The sequence below is a fragment of the Equus przewalskii genome, chromosome 14 (assembly GCF_037783145.1).
Source record: "Equus przewalskii isolate Varuska chromosome 14, EquPr2, whole genome shotgun sequence".
NCBI classification, from domain to species: Eukaryota; Metazoa; Chordata; class Mammalia; order Perissodactyla; family Equidae; genus Equus; species Equus przewalskii.
In genome coordinates this window covers 15560347-15584424 of record NC_091844.1, presented here as the reverse complement: position 1 = coordinate 15584424, position 24078 = coordinate 15560347, and the positions used below count along the sequence as shown (strand labels likewise).

The following is a 24078-nucleotide window of genomic DNA, read 5'->3' as shown; positions in this document are numbered from 1 at the left end:
CTCACAGAGGTCCACGTGGGCCAGGCAGCCCCTGCATGACAGCAGTTTCCTACTGGGACACAGAGCATCTTGAACCTGGCCCAGGCCCACCAGGTAGGGCAGAACCAGTCTTTCTGAGGCAGGCTGGAGCTGCTGTGACTCTCCGGCCCCTACCCCACAGCCTGCAGGGGTGGGGACAAGGGGCAACCGGGAGTCCCGCCTCCAAGGCCTGGCCCCAGGGTGGTTCCAACCCCGCCCCTCACTTCTCAGATATCCTTCCCTTGCCTTGCCCTGTGAGTAGTTACTAAGGAATACGTATTTTTCCGCCCTTCATGTGCCAGGCACACACTCAACCCTCACAGCAAGCTCACGCGAGAGGAGTTAGCGGCCACAGTCCACAGATGGGGAAATAGGAGGCCAGAGAAGTTGAGGCGATCGCTAAGGTTTCCTTCCCTTCTCTTGCCTGTCCCCATCGTCCTGCTTCTCTCTCCAAAAAACACATGCTTTTCCCACGTGTATCAGCTGAAGTCTTCTTTAGGTGATTCCTGATGTCCTTGTCTCTGGGGCTGAGTGCAGGAGGAGGGGCCAGAGACCTCGGGGCCTGAGCTCCAGGGGCAGAGGGGCGCCAGTGGGGATTGGGGCTCCCTCGCGGCCCTCCTTCACCCCCTACTTAACTGCCTCCCCTGTCCTCCCTTCTCCTCAGAAGTTATAATAACCCTTCACATAGGCTCAGTCTCTTTCTTTATGAAGCTCAGTCACGGCCACTTTTCTCTCTGATTCTGAATGTTGGCCCTGTTTTGCACCTGGGGAAACTGAGAGCGACAGATGAATTTTTCAAGGTCATTCAGAGGAGCTGGGACCACAGCCTGACCCCTAATCTGAGGCCTGAAATATCTGAAGGTGACCAGGCTTCTGCAGAGACCTCAAGCGCCCATCATTCTGGCAGGGGAACAGAGTTACGTGGCCACCAGGTCACTGCCACACACTCCCAACTTGGTGAATAGTCCAGGATGAGAGGCCCAGATGTCAGCCTGCAGGTGGAGAAGGAGCAGTGGGGCCGGGCCCAGGAGTGCTGGGTTGGTCCCTGTCCCTAAGCCTCCCCTCAGGCTACCCCTTGGCAGCCTCTCTCCCATCTTTGGGGTCATAAGGCATTTCTATCTGAAAGGGAGCTGAATATTCCCCTGCCCCCTCTCCCCCGTTTGTGTCACCCACAGGGAGTGCCCAAGCCCAGGTGACCACGAGCTCTGGTGTTTCTGGTGAAAGCACCATCCCACAAAGGCCACCTCCTCCCTCTCCCCTCTTTCTCCTTCCTTTTTTCACCTCTTTTAGTTTCTCATTCCAGCCCCTCTTCTGCTGAGTCCGAAGCAATCATTCCTTTCGCCAGCCACCATTTCAGAGACCTTCGTGTCTCCAATGGGTGGATGCGTGAAAGAGGAAGTGAACATTTGGGAAGGGCCTAAAGGTCCTGCGTTGTGCTCAGGAAAAGCCCCGAAGCACCTCTCCTTCCTCTCTCCATCTCCTTCCCTTTTGGCTTCTTGCTCTCTTACTTTCCTCTCTTCCTCTGGCTCTTTGGGGGACTCGGGACACCGACACTGAGGGGGTTATCTCCTGCTGGCAGATGCCCATCCCCACCACTCCCTCCTCACACCGCCCTCACTTCCACCATCACCCCCACCTCCACATCTCTAAGCCCCTCAAACAGAACCAGGTGCCTGGCTTCCTGGAAGAATCTGAAGGAGGCAGGCAAGGCCAGTCTCCGGCGGGTCCCCTCCAGGTCAGCCTCGTCCCCCGGACCACGTCCTTTCTCCTACTCTTTCGAGGCAGCAAAGGCTAAGACCCAGCTGTAGAGAGGCTGCTGGCGATTTGGGGCCGGGCGGCATGGCGGGAAGGGGGGCTTTGGGGAGGGGGGCGGCCAGGGCCCAGCTCCTCTGCATCTGTGCCCGGTGGCAGCCAGCCAGGCTGGGGAGCAAAGCGCTGCCTGCAGCTCTGCCAGGGAAATGTGATTTCCCCTTGAGTGAAGCGGACTGTGCAGTGTGGAAATTGGCTCTTTTCTGAGTGCGCGGTGGCTGTTCTGGAGTCGGGGCGGGCTGGGCCCGCGGGAGGCCGCGCTGGCCCCTGGAGTGAGCCGGGAGCAGCCATGTGCTGAGAACTCATTAGGGATAAATCAAACCAGTGCCAGCACGAAGCCAGCACCCTCCCCCACCCCGTACCTCCCTCCCGCCACCCTGAGACCCCCCACTCCCCCTCCTCCTCCCCCGCCATGTCAGGGAGCCCAAGCCCACACGCGTGCCCACAATCACACACATGCGGCCCCAACTCCAGGAGCCGGCCTGGAATGAGAGACGTGTTCATTTACGAATAAATTTTTGTTTCTTTGTTTTATGTTCGTTTGCTTTTTGGGGTGGGGCGGCATTGGTAACAAGCTTAACTAACAGCCCCAGGCTGATAGTTGTTCCCCACCACCCCATCTTTCCCCCACCATCCAGCCCTCCTTTTCATGCCTTGCCCCTGCTTCCTGGGCCACCCCAGAGTGGAGGCCCCGCCATGGGCCACGTTCGTTCCCCCCGACAAATCCCCAGGGAGATGAGAGCACCCAGTGGGCCCCAGCCCAGAGGGCATCCCCAAAAGGTTCCCGAGGCCCAGCCTGCCCACCCGCTCCCCAGGGGACTTCACTGCAGCAGGAAAGAAATGTCCTTAAACGGATGAGCTTGGTCTGAATGGAAACTCATTTCCCCACCAAAGGGAAAAAGGAAGAGAAAGAGAAAAGGATGAGAAAGCAGGAGGGGAGAAGGCCTGGTGAAACCAGCTCTTGGTGGTCAGGGAAAGGGCCTGTTCCGCCAGCCATCCTAGGAGCTGAATTTCTGAGATTATTGGAGCCTGTTGGTTACTGTCATCATATCCAGGCGGCCGGTCAGCACCTTTGTCATCATCCCCCCCAACCCCTCACCCCTGGGAGAAAGCAGAGAAAGCAGCCAGGGATGTTGCTAAAGACCACAGGCCTGGGGGTGGGGCTGTGACACCACCACTGTCACCTCCCATTGGTGACCCCAGGGGATATCTCAGTCTTCTCAGCTGCAAAATGCATGGCTTGGGCCCAGACGATGTCCAGCCCTAACATCGTGATTCTATAGTCACCAGGTCAGTGAAAGGCATTTCAGGCCTCATCTGACTGGTTCAGGCATGAAGCCCTCTTTTTCTTGGATTCCTCAGGTAATTTTCCATCGGGCAAACACCATGTTTCCATATTTGGAATCCTGTCTCTGTTTGAGTGGGAGTGGGTAGCTCCTGGTGCCCCACCCACTCAGCGCTCTGGGGTCCTGCCTCGGCTCCCTGAGCTAAAGCCGGGCTGCTAAAGGATTCCAGGCTGGGGCAGAAGCCAGCCCCAGGCTGGAGCATGAGAAGTCTGCAGAGACCTCACATTAACTGATTCACTCACTCATTCAGAAGTCGTTCTTGAACCACCTACTATGTGCCAGGCTCTGTGACAGGCACTTAGAAGAAAACAAGATGAACCTGATAGGATTAACCTTACCACCACCACCACCCACCACCCTCCTCCAGCCTAAAAAAATAACCTCAGAGCTTAGAAATAAGACTTTTACAAAAGTCACTATAAAGCAAGGTGGGAAAGAGATGAAGGCCATAAGAGAGGTGATACAAACTGCTGTCAGGTTTCAGGTTCTATTTGCAAATTCCCTCATGCACCCACCCAGGCCCTTCTCTGGCATCCCTACCTTCTCCAAGGAGCAGCTAGTAGGAACGCAGGCTGCAGACCCTCAACCTCAGGCCTGCGAGTCAGACCTCTCTTTCTGGGAAAGGGCTGCTCACCTGAGCCTCTGTGTCCCAGGGAGGGATGAGGAAGGCACTAGGCAAGAAGACTCAAAATGTAAGCATCTTTTCCCAAACACCCTCTCACCCCTCCAGCCACCGTCTGCCGGCCCCGCCCCAGCCTGGCTGCCAGACAGGAGCCTGGAACCTGCAGGCCTAGGCTTCTCTCTGGACTCCTTCTTTGTTTCTACAGTGGGTGGAGAAGGGGGACATGGGTGCCCAGGGTCTCAAAACAGACCAGAAGCTTCCCCTCCCTGCATGGTCTTGGCTGGTCCCCCTTCTTCCCATTTCTATACCCCCCTCACCAGGCTGGGACCAGAGCAGCTCCCGGATCTCAGGTCCAAGGAGCTGCAGGGAAAAGAGGAGGAAGAGGGCCCTGGCTGGAGAGGGTGGGAAGAGAGGCCCCGGAGAGAAGACATGGAGCTGGAGACAGCCCCCGGCTGTGAGTTCTAGGTCTTTGGGTTCTTCCTCCTCATAAGCTCCAGCTCAGGGGTGGTGACAGTGATACCGGCCTTGGGGACAGACCTCACCTCCGCAGTCCCTTCGCCCCATGCACATTTCCTTGCAGCTCTACTTGGAGGATGGAGGAGGGGCCTGTACGGGGCTGAAACACAATGATCAGGGGGAGAGGGAGCATAGGAGGGGGAGCAGGTGCCTTCTCCCAGCAGCCAGCCCAGGCTGGGGGTTGGGTGGGGGTGGGCCCAGACCCAGGCCGGGGCTCAGGGCCCATCTGAGCATGTCGCCTGCTAAGGAGGAGCAGGGGCGGGGGAGGGGAGGGCGGGGAGGTGAATAAATAATAGGAAATAAAACTTCATGAAGCAGAAAATAAAAGGCAGATTATACAGATGTGGCAATTTGAAGGATCATTGCCTCTGTCCTCTTTTTAACTGCTGCATCTGGAGTTTTGAAGCCGCTTATCCTCTCCCTCCCTCTGCCAGGTCCCCGCCTGGCTGGAGGCCCTCACAGGGCCAAGGCACGAGTGGGGACAGCAACTCCAAGGGCTCAGCCGGTGGCATTTCCTAGCACCACGCACTGCTGCCCAGCCCTGGAGGGGCCTGAGGGGCTGGGGCAGTGGGTGAAAGGGCTTCGTGTTTCAGGGTGAAGTCCTGAGGGAGGTGTGGCTGTGGCTGTGTGTATGAGGAGGGAAGCTTGGTTATGGCGAGTGTGGACGGGGCAGGGAGGACGGCAAGGGGCCTGGATGCTGAGGAGAATGGTGAGGATTTGGGTTTAGCAGAGGCGTACCCTCTGCTAAATGGGTTTTGGTGAGGGTTCGCTGGAGGGTGAGGTCTAAACCTCTGTATCTTCGTGCAGGCAGCTTCTTTCTCGTCTTCATCAAAATTCATTTGTTAAGCCTCAATTTGACACCGTGCCAGGTGCTACATAAACAGACATGGTCCCTGCCCGTAAGGAATTTCCAGCCTAAGACACATACACGCTGACATTTTGTTTATTTTATTTTAAATATTAATGTATTCTCCACCTCGTTCCGAGAGGATCTGAGACAGCTCACAGGAAATGCCTGCAATAAATTAGTAAAATACAAATAAGAAATAAAGCATCGGGACCACAGAAAACACACACTGGGTGGCATAGTGGGTCCCGAGCGGCCACAGTGGAGCTGTCAATCAGCCTTGAGTCTCCTGGTGGCCAGGTGAAGGGGCTGCCACGGTCACTTACTGCCCTCATTCACTGAAAAGGGAGTCATCGCTTCTCTGTTCATGTGCCTCCTTCCGGCGCTGTTTGTGTCACACCAGATGGGGACAAAGAGATCAGAAAACCAGAAGCTTCTACCTAATAGGAAAGGTGAGGCAAAGACCCATCTGTCTCAAATCTCCTCATAAGCCTGATGTGTCGTCTTTCCGTCCAAAGCAATGGACGAACCGTCACAGAATCATTAATAGAGCAGGGGAGTCAGGAGGGAACAGGTTTAGGGAAAATGACACTAAGCTCAGTCTTATGTGTAATAAGTAACATCTGTGCAGAAATTTACCATTTGCAGGAAGGGGCCACGTCCTGAGGACAGTTAGAACTCCAGGTCTGAAAATCAGAGCGGAGATGGGGGCTGGAGGTGTCCTTAGGACACTTTTCCCAGAAGCCATCCCAGAGCCCTGGGGGTAGCCAGGCCCCATCTCCAATCTCCGCTCTCTGAGGCTACACTTTGTGGAAAGGAGGAATTCAGGGGTGAGAGGAACAAGCGGAGGAAGGAGAGAAAAAGAACACGCAAGAAAGGAGGAGAACCAGGAGGAGGTGGAGGGCTGGAAGCGCATGGAGGATGGAGTTCTGAGATTTACATTTTTCAGCTCTAAGTGTCAGGCCCTGGACAAGGCCCTGGGGACGCAATGGAAACCAACCTGCCCTGTTACCGCCCTTGAGAAGCTTATGTTCTACTGGGAGCAGAGAGACAAGAAGAAAGACGAGAGGACAGGAGGGGAGGGATGTAGAGAGTGACAGACTTCCATGTGACAGAGAGTAACTGGGGGAGGAGGCTTCAAGGAAGGCTTCCTGGAGGAGATGGCATCTGGACATCAGCAGGTTTTTCTCCCCTGCCCAGTCCCAGCAGTGCTCAGAATTTTTCAGCAGCTGGTCCCATCCCCAACACGCCCTGTCTCAGAAGGTGGGCTCTGATTACCTTAAGGCCCTGGCCCTAGCGATTGGCTCAGAGATGGGCACATGGCCCAGGGGAGGCTGCTCTAAGAGACTCTGTTCCTAGACTTGAGTTAGAAATTTCCAAGAAACACATATTCTCCATGTGCTGGATTTGCACCAAGAAGAGGGAGACTTGGGAGCTCCTGGGGCCATCTTGGTCCCATGAGGGTTGCTCCTGCCTCCTAGGCCTGGAGCCCAGAAGATGGAGCCCAGAAGAGCAAGAGAGATGTGGGGTCCTGGCTCAGTGGGAAGTCTAGATTAAGCCTCACCTGACCTGGACACAGATTGTCCAGTTACTGGAGCCAATCAATGTCCTTTTCTGCTAAAGCCCATTTGAGTTGAGATTGGTCAGTTGCAACATCCAGGCAGAGGCCCAGCCTCAAAGCAGGACTTGCACGTTTGAGGACGAACCTGAGCAGGAGCCCAGAGGAGGGGAGGGCGCATGAGGTAAGGCCAGCGGGGCGGTGTGCTAATAGCTAACCTGCCCAGCTTTCCTCCTGCGCCAGGCATTGTTCTGAGATGTTTACGTGCATAACTTCACACAATCCTCACAAGGACCCTGTGAGGTAAGCGGTGTTATTATCCCCATTTGATAGAGAAGCAAACCAAAGCACAAGAGGCTAAGCAACTGGCCCGTGGTCAGATGGCCAGGAAAGGGACGGCTGGGACTCCATCCCAGGCAGCCCGCTCCAGGGCCTGGCTGCCGGGCCAGATCCACGCTGGGCCTTCTGCAGGGTCAGACAGGTCTTGTGGCCGACGGGGTCAAAGATCGTTGGGAGGTGAGGGGATGAAGGCTGAGAAAACACCAGATTTCATGATTGAGGGTCATCAGTGGCCCCTGAGGGTGGCGTTTCAGGGAGGGTGGGGGGAAGCCAATTTGCAAGGTGTGAATGGGAGGCAGGTATGAAGGGTAGCCAGGTGAGGGAAAGAAACAGCTGGCAAAGACCATATGTCTGTGGGTCTCGGCTACAGGAAGCAAAGGGTCCAATGCAGGCTTTCATTTTTCCTTTTCTCATCATGGTGACGAGACTTGAAGTTGTTTGCAAGACAAGATAGTGAAGGGGGTAGAGAGTAGGCCCAAAGACAGAGATGGGACCCCTGAGGGAGAGAGGTCACTGGCTGGCAGGAGAAGCAGGCCGCGTATGAGCTCAGGGGGAGGGGTCTGTCCCAGGAGTGCGGACAGCATCGTTTCCTCCAGAGAAGGGGAGAGGAAGGGAACAGGGGAAGGTGTGAGCCAGTTAGATGGCCAGGGGGCACGGGCAAAGGTGCTGGCAGAGAGGGCGGAGAGGAGGGGCCAGTATGGAAAGGGTGGCCTTCGGGAAACCCATCCTGACATGCATGTGTGAGAGGCAGGTGGACATGGGACAGGACGCACTGGAGGAGGAAAGGCCAGGTGTGGGACTGCCAGGTTGTCTCAAGGTTCCAGGCCAGTCTTTTGTCCCCCTTTTCTTTTTCTTTTTTATTTTAGACTTACAGAAAAGTTGCATGTATTCTGGCCCTACCAGTTGGCTCTAGTCACTCCAGTCATCTCATTTTCTTAAACCAAGAGTTCCAGGCTGCCTCCCAAGCCCTGAGCCGTCACTCTTCTGCTTGAAAACCACATTCACATTCACAGAAAAGCCACAATCCTCGGCTGCACTCCAGGTCCTTCATGGGCTGCCCTCAGCCCACCCTGACCGCCGTGTTTCCCTCCCCGCCTCACCCAACCCTCCAGCCTAGCTCCCTCCAACCCCAACACACCCCACCTCTTGTTTCCACCTGACTCTGAGCCTCCAAAGGAAAAGACCCTGGCCTCAGGCCTTAATGATCCTTTAGTCTTCCCTGGTGCCTGGCAAACAGAAACAAGTGAATGTCACCAGCACACAGCCAGATGGAGCAGAGAGGACGAGAGCCCAGGGAGAGGTTACATCAGAGTATCCCTGGGTCACAGCAGCCGCAGGGCCCTGGCAGCTGAGCTCCCCTAGAAGCAAAAGGAGGAATTGAAGACAAACTTCCACCAGCCTTACGGAGCCTGAGCCCATCCCCTTCTGCAGAAGTGGACCAACCCACCCCCTGGCTGGGAAAAGAGGCTGGGGTGAGGACCAGAAAGTCAGACTGTGGAGTCCCACACCCCAGGATTGGGGCTGGGGCTCACTCAGTTTTCACTTTCATAGGTCACTTGGGACAATTCTGTGGGGAGCTCTATGTTGTCCCCATAAGGCTCCAGAAATTTCTTTTCTCTCCATCTGCAAGATGTCGAAGTTCCAACCCTTTACTGGGTAGAGACTTCCCCAGATGGTGGGCAGCCTGGCCTGGGCCACTGTGGGACACTCAGGGAAGTGGGGGGTCCTGGTTCTGGTGATGGCCGGGGACCTTCAGAATGGCTTCCTGGCCTTTAAGGAGCACAGACCTGCCGCTGGACGCCTGAGCCAGGAAGCTCGGAAGATGCAAGCCCGCCCCCCAGTGGCCACATGTCATAACTGCAGCCCAACAACCCGGGCTCCACCTCCACAGGAGTGCCTGGGCAGCATTGGCCAGGTGGGACCCCGCTGCCCCATCACCAGGTCCTGAAGGCCTCACGTGCCTAGATGAAAGGGAAGTGCCGGTTCCACATGAGCAAAGAAGCATCGAAGTGTTACACAAATGCACGCATGCAAACCTCTGCCTTTTTACTCTGGTTTTAGAAATAAGGATACGTGTTCAGTGAGGTCAAATAACCCACTCAAGGCCATTTAGCTTGTAAGCATCAGTCCTGGGCCAAGTCACGTCCATCTGATGCTAGGTTTCTGCCACAATAAAATGAGACAATTGGACTCTGCTGTGGCTGTTAACTGTCACTGCCCATCAGTTACCACAGGAGCTTTAAAAATACATTTCCATGCCCCTGACCCAGACCTACTGAATCTGGATCCCTCCGCGTAGGGTGGGAATGTCTTCAGCACCCATCCCCAGCAAGACAAAGTGTGTCTCCATACTAACAGCTGGGAACCAGAGGGCAGGATAATCATCTCAGAGGTCAGGGGTATGCTTAAATCATTATTGAGTCCCCTAGTACTGGCCCATAAAAAGTGGTCAGTATTATTTGTGAAATGAATAAATGAATGAGTGGATGCATAAATGATTCTGAGGTCCCCTCCAGCTTTGATAGCGTCTGAATGTGTGACTCTGGCACATGAACACCGTGTTCTACACACATGCAGTCACACACACAGACATCAATATACACACTCTGCACACCTTCTTTGTTGGCCTGTATTTATTGCGCACCCATTGGGTGCATGGCCCAGCCCTGGGCCCTGGTCGGACACCCCTCACGACCCTCAAGGGCCAGCCCCGTTTGGTGGAGTCCCAGGCCCCAGGGCTGGTTACAAGCACGGACGGGAGGAGGGGGCCCAGCAGGAAGGCTGGGAGGCAGTGCGTCAGCCAGCAGGCAGCAGTCGGGCAGCAGAGAGGCCCCTCTTGGCAGGCAGCCTACTCGTACACTTGGCTGAACAGAGACAATGGTGGCTGCTCCTTCAGCCCAGCTTCCTTCCCACAGGCAGAGCCCCAGGTCTGTGAGTGGCCGGAACCTCCCCCAGAGAACATGCCCAGCTGGGAGGCAGCCAGAGGGCAGCAAAGGAGACTTCCAGGGAGGGCAGCAAAGCCCCCTGTGAGCTGGCCAGGGGAGGGCAGGGGTCCTGGCGCCCCTTGGGAATGGAGCTTTGAGGGACTGAGGGACAGGGCGTGTGGAGGGAAGGCAGGCCTCCACCACAACCCTCACAACTCTCCTCAGCCGTGGCTCATCCCAAGGGGATGCCTCACCACCTCAGCCCTCTAGGGGTCTGCACCTGGAGAATCCCCTTCCCTGCCTGGGGAAACAAAGGCCCCTTGTTCCCAGGGTTCTCCACAGAGCTCTGAGGCCCCCGCCCCTTGCGGCCCTCACTGACCCACCCTCACCGACCGCCATTGGCTCTGCTCTGTTGATCAGCAATTGGGCGTGTAAGGCGGGGCCTCTCTCATTTGCCCCTGGCGCATGGATGATTGTAGGGGAAAAGGAGACAAAGGCACGGGGCCCCAGAGTCAGCCTCACTGAGCCCTTGAAGCCTGCTGAGTCCCTGCGCCTGCCCAGAAGGCTGCCCACTCAGTGGGCAGGCCCTGAGCCACCCTGCTCCCTCAGTCTCATGAGGCTGGTTGGCGTCTCCGAGGACCTCTCCCAGCAGGTCACCTGATTCCCAGAGCAAGCCCATCCTTAGGGCTGAGGGTCCTCTAGCTTGCCAGCCCAGAGGCCTCTGCTGCCCCAGGCTCTCTCCTGGGAGCCCAAGACCCATGTGTGCTCTGATTCTCAAACAAGCACTCAGCTGCCCCCGGGCCCAGGAAACACAGCCACTCTGGATCCTGGAGGATTGGAGAGCGACATAGGACAAACTCTGGGAGTGGAGCCAAATCCGTTACCTCCCTCATCCCCCGGGAGTGCTCAGGGACTGGGGCAGCTGAGGGACTGCCATAGCGGCGGGCACCGAAGTATTAGGAAAGTTCCAGTGAGCGAGCAAGGGAGGGAATGAGGACCACGGGAAAATGGGGGTTGCCCTTCAGCAGCGAAGAGAAAGGCCTCGTCCCCCATCATGGACCCACTGAAAAAAGGCTCCTCCGTGGAGTTTCATCTCAGGTCCACCCCGCAGCGTGGGGCCAGAGGCTGTGAGGGGGCACCAGCCTCAGGGCAGATTGCGGTTGCGCTTGGGGATGATCTTCCGGTAGGTTCTGCGCTCTGAGATGTTTCGCTTCACCTTGGCAGTGGTGGGGGCCTCGTCCTGGTGCAGGGATGGGCTCGAGTGGGACTTCTTCAGGCTGGGCTTGGGCTCCAGGGTGCCTCCAGCTTCCTTCCCCAACTGCTCCTCCCACAGGTCCAGGTCATCTGAGGGGCAGCGCAGACGGGCCACCAGCAGCTGCACGTATGTCTCATAGCGGGTTTTCTGCAATACACAGGCCCTACCACCTTAGTACCACCCTGGCTCCAGGCTGAGACGAGGCTGGAATCGTGAGGGACAGACAGCTCACAGGTCTATGAAGCTATGGCGATAAAGACTTCTGCAGAAAGAGGGCCGGACCAACAGCTAGCGTCTGTACTGTGCTTGAGCAACTAGACTTTGCAGAGCACAGCAGTAACGTGTCAGAACCCTGCAGTTATCTGGGTAGGATTATAATAACACCTATCAGCTCAGCCCTGCTCTCATAGCCAACACCTTGTAGTGCTGTGACTAACCTCTCTAGAACATGCTACATCTACAAGACACCAAAAGATCTGGAATCCACGAGGCCTGAGATCTGTGCAGCACTGCACACAAACAGCTCACATCTGTACTGAACCCTAATTGAGTCTGAACAGCATTTTAACAATTGGCATCTGGAGAGCGTGATGCTAACTACCCTCACATGTTTAACACTCCTAAGGCCTCTGTATCCTTCGGATACAGTTCCCAGCTTGCTGCTTTCCTACCCTCCATCCCACTGGATCCTCCTCCAGCCCTGGGAGGTGCATGAATCATTGTCTCTGCTTCATAAAAAGGGAAATGAGACCTAGGGAGGGCCAGTGGCTTGCTCAGGTCCCTGCTAGTCAGTGGCAGGCAGAGGCTGGAATTCTGCAGGCAGAGCTGGGTCTTATCGGCCACACTAGGGGCCTCTGGGAAGTGGTCCAACCAACAATAAAAGGGATGAGCCAGAAAGGGAGAGAGAGAGCAGCGCCAGGGCCCAGGGGCACGGCCAGGAGGCAACAAGGAGGCTCCCTTCTCTGGTCTCCACCTCTGGATGGCCTTTGACTCCCTCTGTTCTCACAGTGCCCCTCACCCACCCCTCCTGCTTAGGGTCCCAGAATGTGCACCCAAGTGAGAACAAAGCAGAATTTGGGGTGAGTGGTGGGGGATTAGGAGATAAAACACTTCGGCCTCGATCATAGAGCTCATGAAGTTCATTCCTTAGTTAAGACCATAAATGAGGAACGGACGGGACCAGGAGCAGGTAAACTCATCAGGTTCGGCCAATTGTTTAATCTCTGCCTGCCTCAGCTTCCTATCTACAAAACGAGGCCAACAGTCCCCACCCCGAGGTGTTAGCTACCTAAATAAGATAACCCATGCAAGTCATACAAGTTCCATAAAAACTGGTTATCATTATTAGCTATGGATTAGAGAAAATAATTCAGCCAAAATGTAGTCTTTCCTTCAATTTAGGAAAAGCCAAATATACTACTCTTGGGAGAAAAAAAAAATTAGAAAAATAACGTCCGTGAGTATTTCCAGACAAGCAGCTGCTCTGTACCCCCAGGGCAAGAGGAGAAGGGCCCTGAGTGCACCCGACACACACTTTGTGCACGCGTGTGCACAGACAGCGCACACAAGTGCCAGCCCCGCCCGGAGCAGCGAGGGGGGCGACGGCTGCAGGGATGAAAGCGGCCGCCAGAGGGCGGAAGAGGGTCAGCCGACGGGGCGGGAGAGGCCCTGGCAGACGGGGAGCCTCGGCGCCTCACCTCGTACTCCAGGTACTCCTTCCGCAAGCGGTAGTCTTCCAGCTCGCGGCCTCGGCCCCGCCGCTCCGGTAAGTTCCTCTGCAGATCCAGCAGGTCGTCGGAGGCAGCATCCAGGCAGTTCTCGTGGGATCGATGCTGCTCCTCCTGGGGGCGGCAGACGGTGGGGGAAATCATCCCAGCCCCCCCTCCTTCCCTGGCCCAGGTGCACAGCCCACGCCCCCAACTCCGTTCTCGGGTCCAGGTGCGCAGCCCCGCCCTCCCATCTCCCCCGGTCCTCCGGTCTGGGTGCACCCCGCCCCTTCCCGTACCAGGGAGCTCTGGGCGGGGCCCACGGGCAGGATGGGCCGCACGAATCTGCGCTGGGAGCCCACCGCGGCGGGGAAGGGCGGCGCCGAGTGCGTGGCGGCAGCCAGATTGATGAGCGCAATCCAGGAACTCATCTCCTTGGCAGTGCTGCGGGCAGAGCAGGGTGTAGGTCCCCAGGGCCATACAGTGAGTCAGGTCATCTACCCCCCATCCCAACCTCATGTGTTCTGCAGAGCCTTCCAGCCGCTCAGGACTCAGAGCCTCAAAAAGCCACAGCCCTGCTACTAGCAGAGGTGGTTGACCTCTGCTGGTGGTTTTGCTCATCGGTTGCAGGGAAATCTGGGAAGGCAATGGATTTTATATCAAACGTCAAAAAATGCTCAATTGTTAGTGACTTCCTGGAATCCTCTGATCAGAACTGGGAGGCCCAATCTGGACTTCCAAGGAAGAGGCTGATGCATTGGCAAAGTGGGGCAAGGGCAGGGGAGGGAAGCAAGAAGCAGCCATATATGCAGCCTGGGACCCCTTCCAGTGCAGCGTTCTAAGATTTCCTGGTCAAGATGGCAGCTCCCACCAGGACCAGGGCCAGCAGCCATCAGAGGGTGCAGGGGCTCAGGGGAGAGAAAAGCTGGGGCCTTGCCGCTTGTCTGCCACCCCAGGGACTTACGGTGCCTGGAAGAGGTAGAGGCGCCAGTCGGCAGTCCGCAGCTGGAAGACGTGCGGCTTCTTGGTGTAATGGGTAGCTGGGGTGGCCAATGAGTGGTGCACCCCCACGGGCTCGTCCACCATCTGCCCCACCAAACTCTCCCCCTCAGAACCATGGTCCTCTCCCTGCCACAGGGCACAGGGGCTCAGAAAAGAGGTTTTCATCCGTTGCCCACCCTCCCAACCATTCAGGGCCTCCCTTCCTACCTTCAGGAAGTAGAGGACCATCCCTCGCAGCAAAGTGTGGAACATCTTCCAGCCGCGCTTGCCCCATGGCGCTGCTCCAGGAGCAGAACACGGAAGTGGGCAGTGGCACCCCCATCCAGACACACTCAGACACACAGTCCCTCTCCCCGCCTCTCACACCAACTCCAGTCCCTCCCCAGGGTTCACATAAACACACAGAAGCAAACCAACACAAAAAAACATATATTCACAAACAAGCATGGACCGTGTCTCACACACAGGAGTCGTACTTGTATTAAAGAGAAAACCACAAGCCCAAAATGGCATCCCTAATGCTAAAGCCCATAATACCAAACCTAGATTTAATACCTAACCTAATTGCAGTTTCAATCTCTCCTGGAAATGTAAATCTTAACCAGTCTGGAATCTTCCCGTCACCACCAACGAGCTAATCTGTCTCCTGGGGCCTCTCCATACCCCAGAGCAAGAAGAGGCAATCTGCCGTGATAAACCATTGCAGTCCCTTCCCCCCCAAAAAGGAGGACGTCTCGGCCTAAAAATAATCCTTTCTTTCCTTTTGCTAATAGCTCCCTTGCCCCACCATTCTTCCTATAGGAACCTTCCATTTTGTACAACCCTTTGGAGTATATCTCTGCTCGCCAGATGGATCGCCTAATAAAGCCAATTCGATCTTCAGATTTACTCAGCTGAATTTTGTTTTTTAACACTTGGAAACCAAAACAGACAGAGAACTATTCTCTGCATACAAAGGTGGATGATCACGCACACCCTCCCTGCTCTACCTTCTCCAAACGTGCCCATCCACAGGCAAGGTCCACTCAGACATCTTTCTGGTCCCTCCAAGCTGATCTCAACTTGGTGAGCCCATCCAGAGAGGCAGAGGGCTCATGTCCTTGGGCAGAAGGCCTGCCTCCCCATGGTCACCTCCTGGCCTTGCTCACGCCTTGTGGCATCTCATAGCCAAATGCTAGTTCCCTGGCCACTCACCACACCCCATCCAAGCTCAGACTTCCTACTGCTCTGGTCACACCACTGCCCTGCTCTAAAGCCTTTGGCTGTCTGCAGAATGAGGCCCAAATGCCTCTCCCATCATTCTCTTTCACACGCCCGTGTTTGGAGTAAACTCTGCCCGCCCCTTTCTCTGTGGGGGATGCCCTCTGCCCAGCTGCAAATACCCAGACCCTCTTCCTCCAAGGTTCCGCTCAGATACCATCCTTTCCCAGAAGCCTTAATTATCCCTGTCCCCACATCCCACCCCCAAAACAAAAACTCCACCATTGCCTTCCTCTGCACCCCGTACATGACCTAGGCCTCCCTACACCCCTCAGCTCTTCCTACCTTTTGTCCCATCGATGTGCTTGTCTAATTTCCACCTTACCACAGGGGCTCTGGGCCAGGGAATGCCTGGGTCTGTTTTGTCTGCACCCTCGCCCCCTGGCACCTTACACAGCACCTGGCGGCAGTCACCATTGAGGAAGGCACATGGGCTGCCCGTCCTCAACTGTGCCATCTCTGCACACCCATGCACACGTCCGCACGTGTCGCTGAGCTGAGTCGCTCCTCGCCACACCCCCCCCACCCGGTCCACTGGCAGACAGGTGCCCCCACCAAGCAGCAGGGCAGCAGACACTCACTCTTCTTGCCATCCGCATCGTGATGCATCTTCCGAGCCAGGATGCCCTGCTTGTAAGTGGGCACCGTGGGGTCCTGGGCCAGCTGGAGGAAGGGGTTGCTCAACTTGCTGGTTGGGGGAGACGGCCGTGCCTTCTCGGGAATGGCTGCGTCTTCTTCGTCCCTGGACATTGGAGAATCGGGCTGGGGGTGCTGACCCAGCAAAGGCCACCAGGAGGCTCCCACTCCCTTCCAGGGCCTCAGCACCCCCACCCTCTCTCTTGCTGGGAAGTCACACCCCAGGACCCCCAGAAAGGAGTCCTCCTTCAAAGCCAGTTCCTGCCGTCCCTCCCACTCCCCGCCTCTGGCTCCTCTGGGTGTTACCTGGGCCCCTCCACCCTCTCTGAGATCGGACCAGGCCCTGCCTCAGGCTCCATGCCACTCAGAGGGAGCACTGTCCAGGGCGCTGAACTTCTCCAACTTGCAGGTGGGCAGACAGAGGAAGGACAGGCCCAGGGGCAGGGGAGATGGGGCGGGGCAGGGAAAGGAGGGAGGCTCTCACTTACACAGCCCACTCGAGCTTCTCACTTCGGATAGACCAGTAGAGGGCCTGAAACAGAGGCACACAGGTGGGCAGGGGGGCCTTGGGCCTCGGCCCAAACTCTGTCTGGCAGAGGTAGGCCAGCGGCATGCCACAGCCTGCCTCTCCACCCAACACAGCTGCCCTTCTTCCTGGAGCGGGAAGCAGCTCGCCTATCCATGCACACATTCATGCACGCGTTCACGCATGCGACAGTTTATGGAGCATTTCCCATGAGCCGGGCACTGTGCTAGGTGCTGGGGATGATCAAAGCAACCCCGGTCGCCACCTGAGCTTAGTGAGGCCTGAACGAGTTCTCTTCAAGGGGAAATGAATCACCCACATACCAGCCTGCCTGAAGGGGTGTGACAGAGCAGGGACGGCTGACTGACGGGGCAAGAAACGTACAGCGAGTGAATCAATAAATGAGGTGCTGTCCCTTGGAAATGGTCTGACAGAGTATTCGTGTGGCTGCATCTCGCTTGCTTCTGTAGCCCTGGCAGAGCCCAGCAGGGTGCCCGGCACATGACTGGTGTTCAGTAAACACACACCAGCTAGACAAAGGAACGAATGCTGTAACCATCTAGGAAAAGCATACCAGGGGCCGGGCACTGTACTAAGCACTGGATAAATTTGACTTCACCGTGATAACAACACTGCCAGATGGCTACTACCCCCAGGAGGAACTCGAGTTGGCTGAGGGGTGAGCTGCCCCGGACTAGACCTCAAGCCCTGGGACATCGGCTCCTGAGTCGCAGTGCCAGACTTACACTGCCGACGCCCTTTGTTTGCTCAGAGAACCAAAAGTCAGTGTTTCTCAGACTGCACAGGCCTAAGAACCACCAGGAAGCTTAATAAAACATTGTGGGGGCCTCAGACCCAGGGATTCCAATTCAACAGATCCAAGGTGGGGGGGCCTGTGAATTTGCACAAACTAACCAAGGCCAAGGTGAGGCTGCTGCAGCTGCAGGGCCCACACTCCAAGTACCTTCAGGGATCAAGCCCTGTCCCCTCCAGGAGATTTTGGCAGAGTCAGGCTTGAGCTCAGTACTGCCCTTGGGACAAGGACTCAAGCTCCAGGCCCCACACAGGGAGCGGCCCCTGTGCTGTACCTTCAGCAGCTCCTTGGGGAAGTTCCCGCCGTCCCGCAGGCCGTTCAGGTTGGTTATGAATTCCTGGCAGCTCATGCTCTTCCCAATGTTCTGTGGCCACGGAGAGAAGTGGGGCAGCTGGCACCTACTCCCCACCCCAGTAGAATAACCCCCCAGCCAGCCACTCTGGAACCTTCTCCAGTTCCCCAGGCCCACATCCTCCAGGGCCCTTCCCTGACCCCTCCCGAGCCTCTGGTCTCAACTCCCCTCTTCCAGCCCCCCATCCTGGCCCCCGCCTCGGATCCCACAGGTACTCCTTCTGCCTCTCACCTGTCCGTGCAGGTCCGTGTTAAGGAGCATGATGGCACAGGTCAAGGTGTGTACAGAATCTGCCCCGGAGAGAGGTGAGTGGAGAGAGAGCTCACTGGAACCAGACTCCTGTGTTTCCTCTGCCCACACTGGGTGGGGTGACCCCCAAATGCTTCTGGTTCTCCATAGCCCCCCAAACACACTCCCACCAGCCACCAGCCAAGTGAATTCCCAACCAGACCCAGGGACACGTCCATGCCATGCTTCTCCCAGGTACCCCAAAATCCCCCTTTCCTGCCCTGAGGGCCGGCCCTCCCTACCTACTGAGGGGAAGACCCTGGGATTGCAGTGATGGAAGCGTCTGGAGAACTGGTAGAGGATTCGCTCCCGCTCCTGAGTCTCTCCACTGAGCACCAGCGCCTGGAGGAAGCCCCTGGACAGAGGGCCAGAGTCAAGGGCAGGGCCCAGGCCGGGCAGCCAGCAGGCCCTGGAGCTCAGGGCCAGATTCCACCCTCAGCCACTGTCCCCGGCCATCCCTCCTCCCCAGAGCGGGCCTGAAGGTGTTACCGGAGGGCACGGTCCAGGCTCTGGCCTCCAAACTGGAAGAAGGACAAGTACTCTTCAGCCACAGCCCTGCTGAAGTCGTTGCTGCGGAGGAGAAGCGCGGATGAAGCCTGCGCTGGGGACCTGGGCTGGGGCTGCAGACATCCTGGGGCCTGAGAGGGGCGGGGCCGAGCAGGGAAAGGCACAGCCAGGCTGGACCCTAGGTCCCAAGAGGGCAGGGGGCAGCCAGGGTCTGGTCTGCCACTGGCCGCCACCCAGTGTTGAATGGGAGGGACATGTGGAGCTAGGGCAGGGGGAGGCAAGGTGGCCGGTCCAGTGGCTCTAAAAAGGCATCAGGGTGTGGAGAAGGGGTGATACAAGTGTGATGGAGGAAGAGCCAGGCCTGGCACAGGTACAGGGAAGGGACCAGGACAGGAGTGATGGATGACCGGTCAGCAGTGGAGCTGGAGGGATGCAGGGATGGGAAGGGTGGCTAGTGGAGGGAGCCCCGTCCTGCCTCAACCTGGAGCCTCGCTCAGGCTCAAAGCCCCTCACTTCTTCTGCAGGTAGGCAGCCACTTCAGACTTCCGGAAACCCTCCAGATGATAGAGGCGAGAGGCCAAGTTCCAGGCCACCTTGTCGGTCCTGATGCCATTAGCCAGCTTGTCTCCAGCCTGTGGCCTTTGGCCTTCCTCTGGGGATTGCACGTGGAGCATGGGGCTCTCAGGAAGCCTGGAAAAGTCCATCAGTGTTCTCAGACTCCCACTTGGGGTGGACAGGGAGGGATTCTAAGTCAAGTCGTGGAGGGGGTACCCAGAGCTCAGAGGGGAGCTGGAGTCTGGGCCTTGAGTGGAGGGGAGGAGGTGGACCAGGGCATCCCCCAGGGAAGATGCAGGATCACAGCCTGCCTGGCCTGGCCTGGGCTGGGCACCAGGAGAACCCAGACAGGGTGGTATTCACCAAGGCTGACAAGGGTTGGAGCCAAGCTTGGTACCCGGCACTTTCTCAGATCAACCACAGGGATGCTCTGAGCCTAGTTCACCTCAGCTGGCGGGTACAACCCTTTGAAGACATTAGTGGTGTTTGCCCTCCAGCTCCAGCTCCAGCCTCCACGCTGGAGCCAAGAAAGGTGCAAGGATGAGGCAAGAACAGGAAGCTAGACTGGCTTTCGGAATGGCAACAGCAGGGGGAGTCAGGTGGTTTCCAATCTCTCCTTTCTCGTATCGGCAGCTCTGTGGTCAAGAAAGGCCTTACCACAGGAGACTGCATGATGACCTGTATGAGTGTGCATAGGCCTACGCAACCCCCAGCAGACTGAGAGGACACTCGGAGTCTGACTCTCAGAATCTCAGAAGTCACCCGGTGCAATCTCTACCTGACTCTTCTGTTTCCCCTGCAACCAGGTATGGGGTGTCCTCCTTATCTGAATATTCCTTGTCCACATTACCACCGTTAGGGAGTTGTACAGGGAAGCAAAACTCATCGTAATATGGAAATGCTCACTGACAGATAAAATGCCCACTTGTGAAATTAGCCCTCTCCCCTTAACTCAGACGTCCATCTCTGCCCCTGAGTGGGTCAGTGTCTTTGCCGGGAACATCTCCCTGCCTCCTGAGGTCAGACACAGCCAGGGATGCAGGGCAAGCCCAATGGAAACCAGCCGAAAAGTGAAACTTATAAATCTTGCCGAAGAAACCTAAGATTTCATGAAGTCTGTCAAAGTGATGCTGGAAGACCCCAGGAATCACAAGGAAAGCCACTGGCAAATGAGGACCTGGAAGAGTTGGTCCAGTGAACAAGTGAAGAAGCGAATATCAAAATAACAACACAATTGTCCCATCTAAAGAGAACTATCTGGATAATATGCTGATGAGGCCCTAAAATATGTTTGCAAAAGTGACCTAGTCAATTAGTGTTGTTACTAAAATAATATCTAGATGGGGAGGCCCTTTGGGAAAAAAATTTAAAACCGCTATGCAAATATAAATTATCATGAATTGTATACTTTAAGTGAGTGAATTGTATGGTATGTGAATTAGATCTCAATAAGTCTGTTATAAAATGATGTTAAGAAATAATAATACAGGGGCCAGTCTGGTGGCGCAAGGTTAAGTTCACACGTTCCGATTCGGCGGCCCGGGGTTTGCCAGTTCGGATCCCGGGTACAGACATGGCACCGCTTGGCAAGCCATGCTGTGGTAGGCGTCCCACATATAAAGTGTAGGAAGATGGGCACAGATGTTAGCTCAGGGCAGTCTTCCTCAGCAAAAAGAGGAAGATTGGCAGCAGATGTTAGCTCAGGGCTGATCTTCCTCAAAAAAAATTTTAAAAAATAAATAATAATATAATAAGATAAATGAAATAAAAATGACCTTTATGACCTCACTGTGAGAGTCAGGCATGAATGAAAGACATCTCAGGCTAGCAAACTTATGCCGGGAAAATGAAACCTCCTGTACTGTGGTAAATAAAAGATTAAATAAACATTATATAATATTTAGTGTCCTTTACCAAGAAAAGCCCCAATTAAAAACTTCTTTCATTATTTACTATGAAAGTATGGTTCTCATTTTAGGTGAATCTACTTAATTTTATTTTAGGTTAAAATAACTTTAATTTTTGGTAGAATGAACCTAACCATCTCTTTTTAGATACTAAGGGACTCCTCTGATTACAAAGCCTCTGAACATCTCCAGGGACCGCGTAGTCTTCCAGATGCATAAGGAAGATGTTTCTTTGGTTTCTGGCACTGACTGAGTTTCTGTGGCCATCACTCAATGACCCCAGGATGGGAGTGGGGCTAACCCTCCAGTTAGTGCAACATTAGGTCCCTGACTTGAACCATCGCTGGTTCCTCCTGGTCTCTTCAATATGATCCCTATTCAGCCAACCAGAGAACAAAACCTGTTTCCCATGGAGAGATCCCAGGGCCTGACAGTCTTCATGCAGCATCCTGGGGCACGCAGACATCTAGGTTGGTTTCCCAGTTGGCCTATTCCTACCTCTGCTCATAGTTATGGGGTTACTCAATCCTGCTGTGGGCCCCAAGATCCCTCCCCTTGGTCCCAAACAAACCTCCCCTTGGTGCTCCGGCTTCCCCTGAGATCCGAGCCAGCACCCTGGGCCTAGGCTCTGAGATGAATTTCTCCCAGACACCTCTTCAGATTCAAAACAGCGTGTAATGTCTGACCTTCCCACTCCCCAAACCTGCCAGGCATGGCTCCCCTTTTTCTGGGCACATGGCTCTGGTCTGGTTCCCTGAACACCCGCTCCTCCTCTCCTGGTGTCCCACCTCGGACATGTCCTCAGGCGCTGCCTCAGCACTCTCAAATCCTGCCCCACACGTATGACTGTCTGCTCTTTGGTTTCTTATGCATTCAAACCCTCTCGTCTTTCCCAAAACCCTGCTGGTGCCCAGTCATGTAATCCTGGATTAATAGATACCAGTATGTTAAATCCCAATGTGCTTTTTTGGCGCTCCATCCGGACCAGGGTATTCTCAAACGCAACCATAACTAGGAGCCAGAGAGCAGGTGACTCTAACACTTACCCTTCCACAGAAGTCAAGTGAACGTCAGGCTGGATGGCTACAGCCTCTGCGGTCCTGGCTGGGCCTTCGCTCTTTACTTCCTTCCCTGGGTTTGGGGCCTCTCCTGCCTCCTCTTTCTCCAAGGAACTTGGCTCTGCCCCATCTGTCTCCAAGAGTGAAGGGCGGGAAGCATCTAGGGTCCACTTGGGAGAGATGCTGCCCGAGCGGTGGCCCTGGAGCTGTGGGCTGCCTTCCTGGGAGGACACGGCGCTGGGCCTGGGGCTGCGGCCTCTGCTCTCAGGCTCGGGGCTGCCAGGCTCTGGTGAATAGGCTGGGCTCCCCCAGGAGCCAGGGGCCAAGGTGCAGGGAGCAGACTCCTGGGGACGCTCAGCATCCCTGTCACCTGAGGAAGAGCAGGGAGTGAGGCTGGCACAGGGCGAGAGGCAGGCTGAGGGCCAAGGGGCCTGGCAGAGACAGAACAGTCTGGGCTGCCATCTCCACAGGCTCCCTCCCTGGGGCTCCTCCCATGGAGCTGGGCAGCACGTCCTGTCCCTCCTTTGGGCAGTGACCTCCCACACGCAGAGGCAGCGGCCTCCCAGGACTCCAGCCTGAGGCAACCAGGGGTTCAGGACTTGATAAACCCCTAAGACCTAGGCATCAAAAATGCTGAGTCTTTTGTACATTTCTTCCTTTACTCTGAGATAAGTATTTAAAAACCCACTGTATTGATGAAGTCACATAGGCAGAAGCAGGATTTAACCCCCCAAGTCTGTCCGGCTCCAACACAATACAGTGGGACCCCTTAATGACTTCCATGGAACCAATGATGACCTTTGTCCCCACTCCAGATCCCAAAGCCTCCCAACCACCCAGTTTCTCAGGCCCCCATACTGGGTCTCACCTCTGTGCTGGGAGGTAAGAGGCACCTGGGGCCATGAAGGACACGCTTCTGGATGTGAGCTCTCAGGGCTGGGCAGGGCCTGTTGAGAGAGGCCCCGGGATCTCCATGAGCTTTGGAGGTACTGGGAGGTGAATGGGGGAGGCCAGGCAGGGAGAGGGGAAGGGAAGAATGACTGCGAGTACACAGAGCCCTCCCTCCATGCTGCCCTCCCACCCAGCCGACACAGCCCCAGTCGGAGCCCTCAGCTCAGAACAGCCATCCTGGATGGGAGAAGACCCACATCCTAATAGTGCTGGTGGGCACTGGAAATCACTGGATTCATGTTCCTCCTCTACAGGTGGAGAAGGTGAGGCCCAGAGTGGGGAAGTAACTTGCCCAAGGTTGCACAGGAGGTGTGGCAGGCCTAGGGTCAGATCCGACTTGTCCTATTTCCCAGGTCAATGCTTTGTCCGCACAGGATGCTGTAGATGGGGTAGGGCCAAGACTGTCTCCCAGAAAGGACTGAGGGAGAGAGAAGAAAAGAAGAGGAGAGTTTTGACCGAGGGAAACTGTTCTCTAGGCCTTTCCTACACCCCACTAGGCCTAGTCTTCTAGGCTTCTCTGTCCCCCGTCCCCCTCCCTCCACAGTCCACCCAGATGGTCCTGCTGCCTGCAGTACCAGCCCAAGGAGGGTCTGTGTTAGAGGGAGGGTGACGGCCCCAGGCACTGGGCTGGGCTCTGCCATCCCAGATGGCAGCAAACTGCCAGCTCCGAGAATGGGGCTCCAGCTTCCCTCTGAGCACCCCAAAGACCCTAAAGCAGGAAGGTCCCGAGAATGGACTTCCACAGGAGGCAGCCACCACCGCCCCACACTGGGCCCCCGGCCTGGGTGGAGGTGGCCCTGACCATACTTAGCAGCTCCTCTGAATGGAGGTCAGGTGAGAAAGCTGCTCTGGTTAACAGCCCTTCTCCATTGTTCCCTGGGATCAGAGAGATTGGCAAGTTACAGCCCTGCTCTGCCATCTTGAGGTTCCTTATCTCTGAAGCAGAGGCCTCCCTGGGAAAACTGTGCTCCCTATTGTCTCATATAACTTGTCCTAGTTGATATCAAGGGCCTCTGCCATTGTCATATGGGCTTGACCTATCGACACTGGAGGGCGGGGATGAAAGATGGTGAGCTAAAAGTAACAAAATGCTGAAATCACTCAAGAAGAGAGGACGGGACTCTTAAAAGAGACAGCTCCCCTCAGGGCAGGTGACCTCTGCCCTGTTACACTTAGGAATGTCTTGGAGGTGGGTGGGGTAGTCTGAGAATGGCCTGGAACATGCTGCAACTGGAGGAGCTGTCTGTTCTCCAAATGTGTCCAAATGTGCCCCTTGGAGCTG

General features: G+C 55.9%; 1 protein-coding gene across 9 annotated transcripts in view; it reads right to left on the bottom strand.

The window, feature by feature from the left end:
• Nucleotides 1–9673: 9673 nt before the first annotated feature.
• PSD4 (pleckstrin and Sec7 domain containing 4) overlaps nt 9674–24078 on the bottom strand; it is a 43798-nt gene continuing 29393 nt past the window's right edge. For 7 of the 9 annotated variants that reach the window (XM_070573644.1, XM_070573647.1, XM_070573646.1 and 4 more), the window contains 15 exons: nt 23089–23214; nt 22714–22792; nt 21834–22215; nt 18839–19015; nt 18308–18388; nt 18061–18173; nt 17762–17820; nt 17453–17542; nt 16327–16370; nt 15784–15944; nt 14150–14220; nt 13905–14068; nt 13240–13384; nt 12932–13075; nt 9674–11381 (listed from right to left, as the gene is read on the bottom strand). In XM_070573644.1, the coding sequence (XP_070429745.1) occupies nt 11124–11381; nt 12932–13075; nt 13240–13384; nt 13905–14068; nt 14150–14220; nt 15784–15944; nt 16327–16370; nt 17453–17542; nt 17762–17820; nt 18061–18173; nt 18308–18388; nt 18839–19015; nt 21834–22215; nt 22714–22792; nt 23089–23214 (2094 nt within the window). In that variant the 3' untranslated portion in view covers nt 9674–11123. Of the gene's footprint in view, nt 11382–12931; nt 13076–13239; nt 13385–13904; nt 14069–14149; nt 14221–15783; nt 15945–16326; nt 16371–17452; nt 17543–17761; nt 17821–18060; nt 18174–18307; nt 18389–18838; nt 19016–21833; nt 22216–22713; nt 22793–23088; nt 23215–23598; nt 23777–24078 lie in introns of those variants that run through there. The other 2 variants (XM_070573648.1, XM_070573649.1) reach the window with 2 other exon arrangements.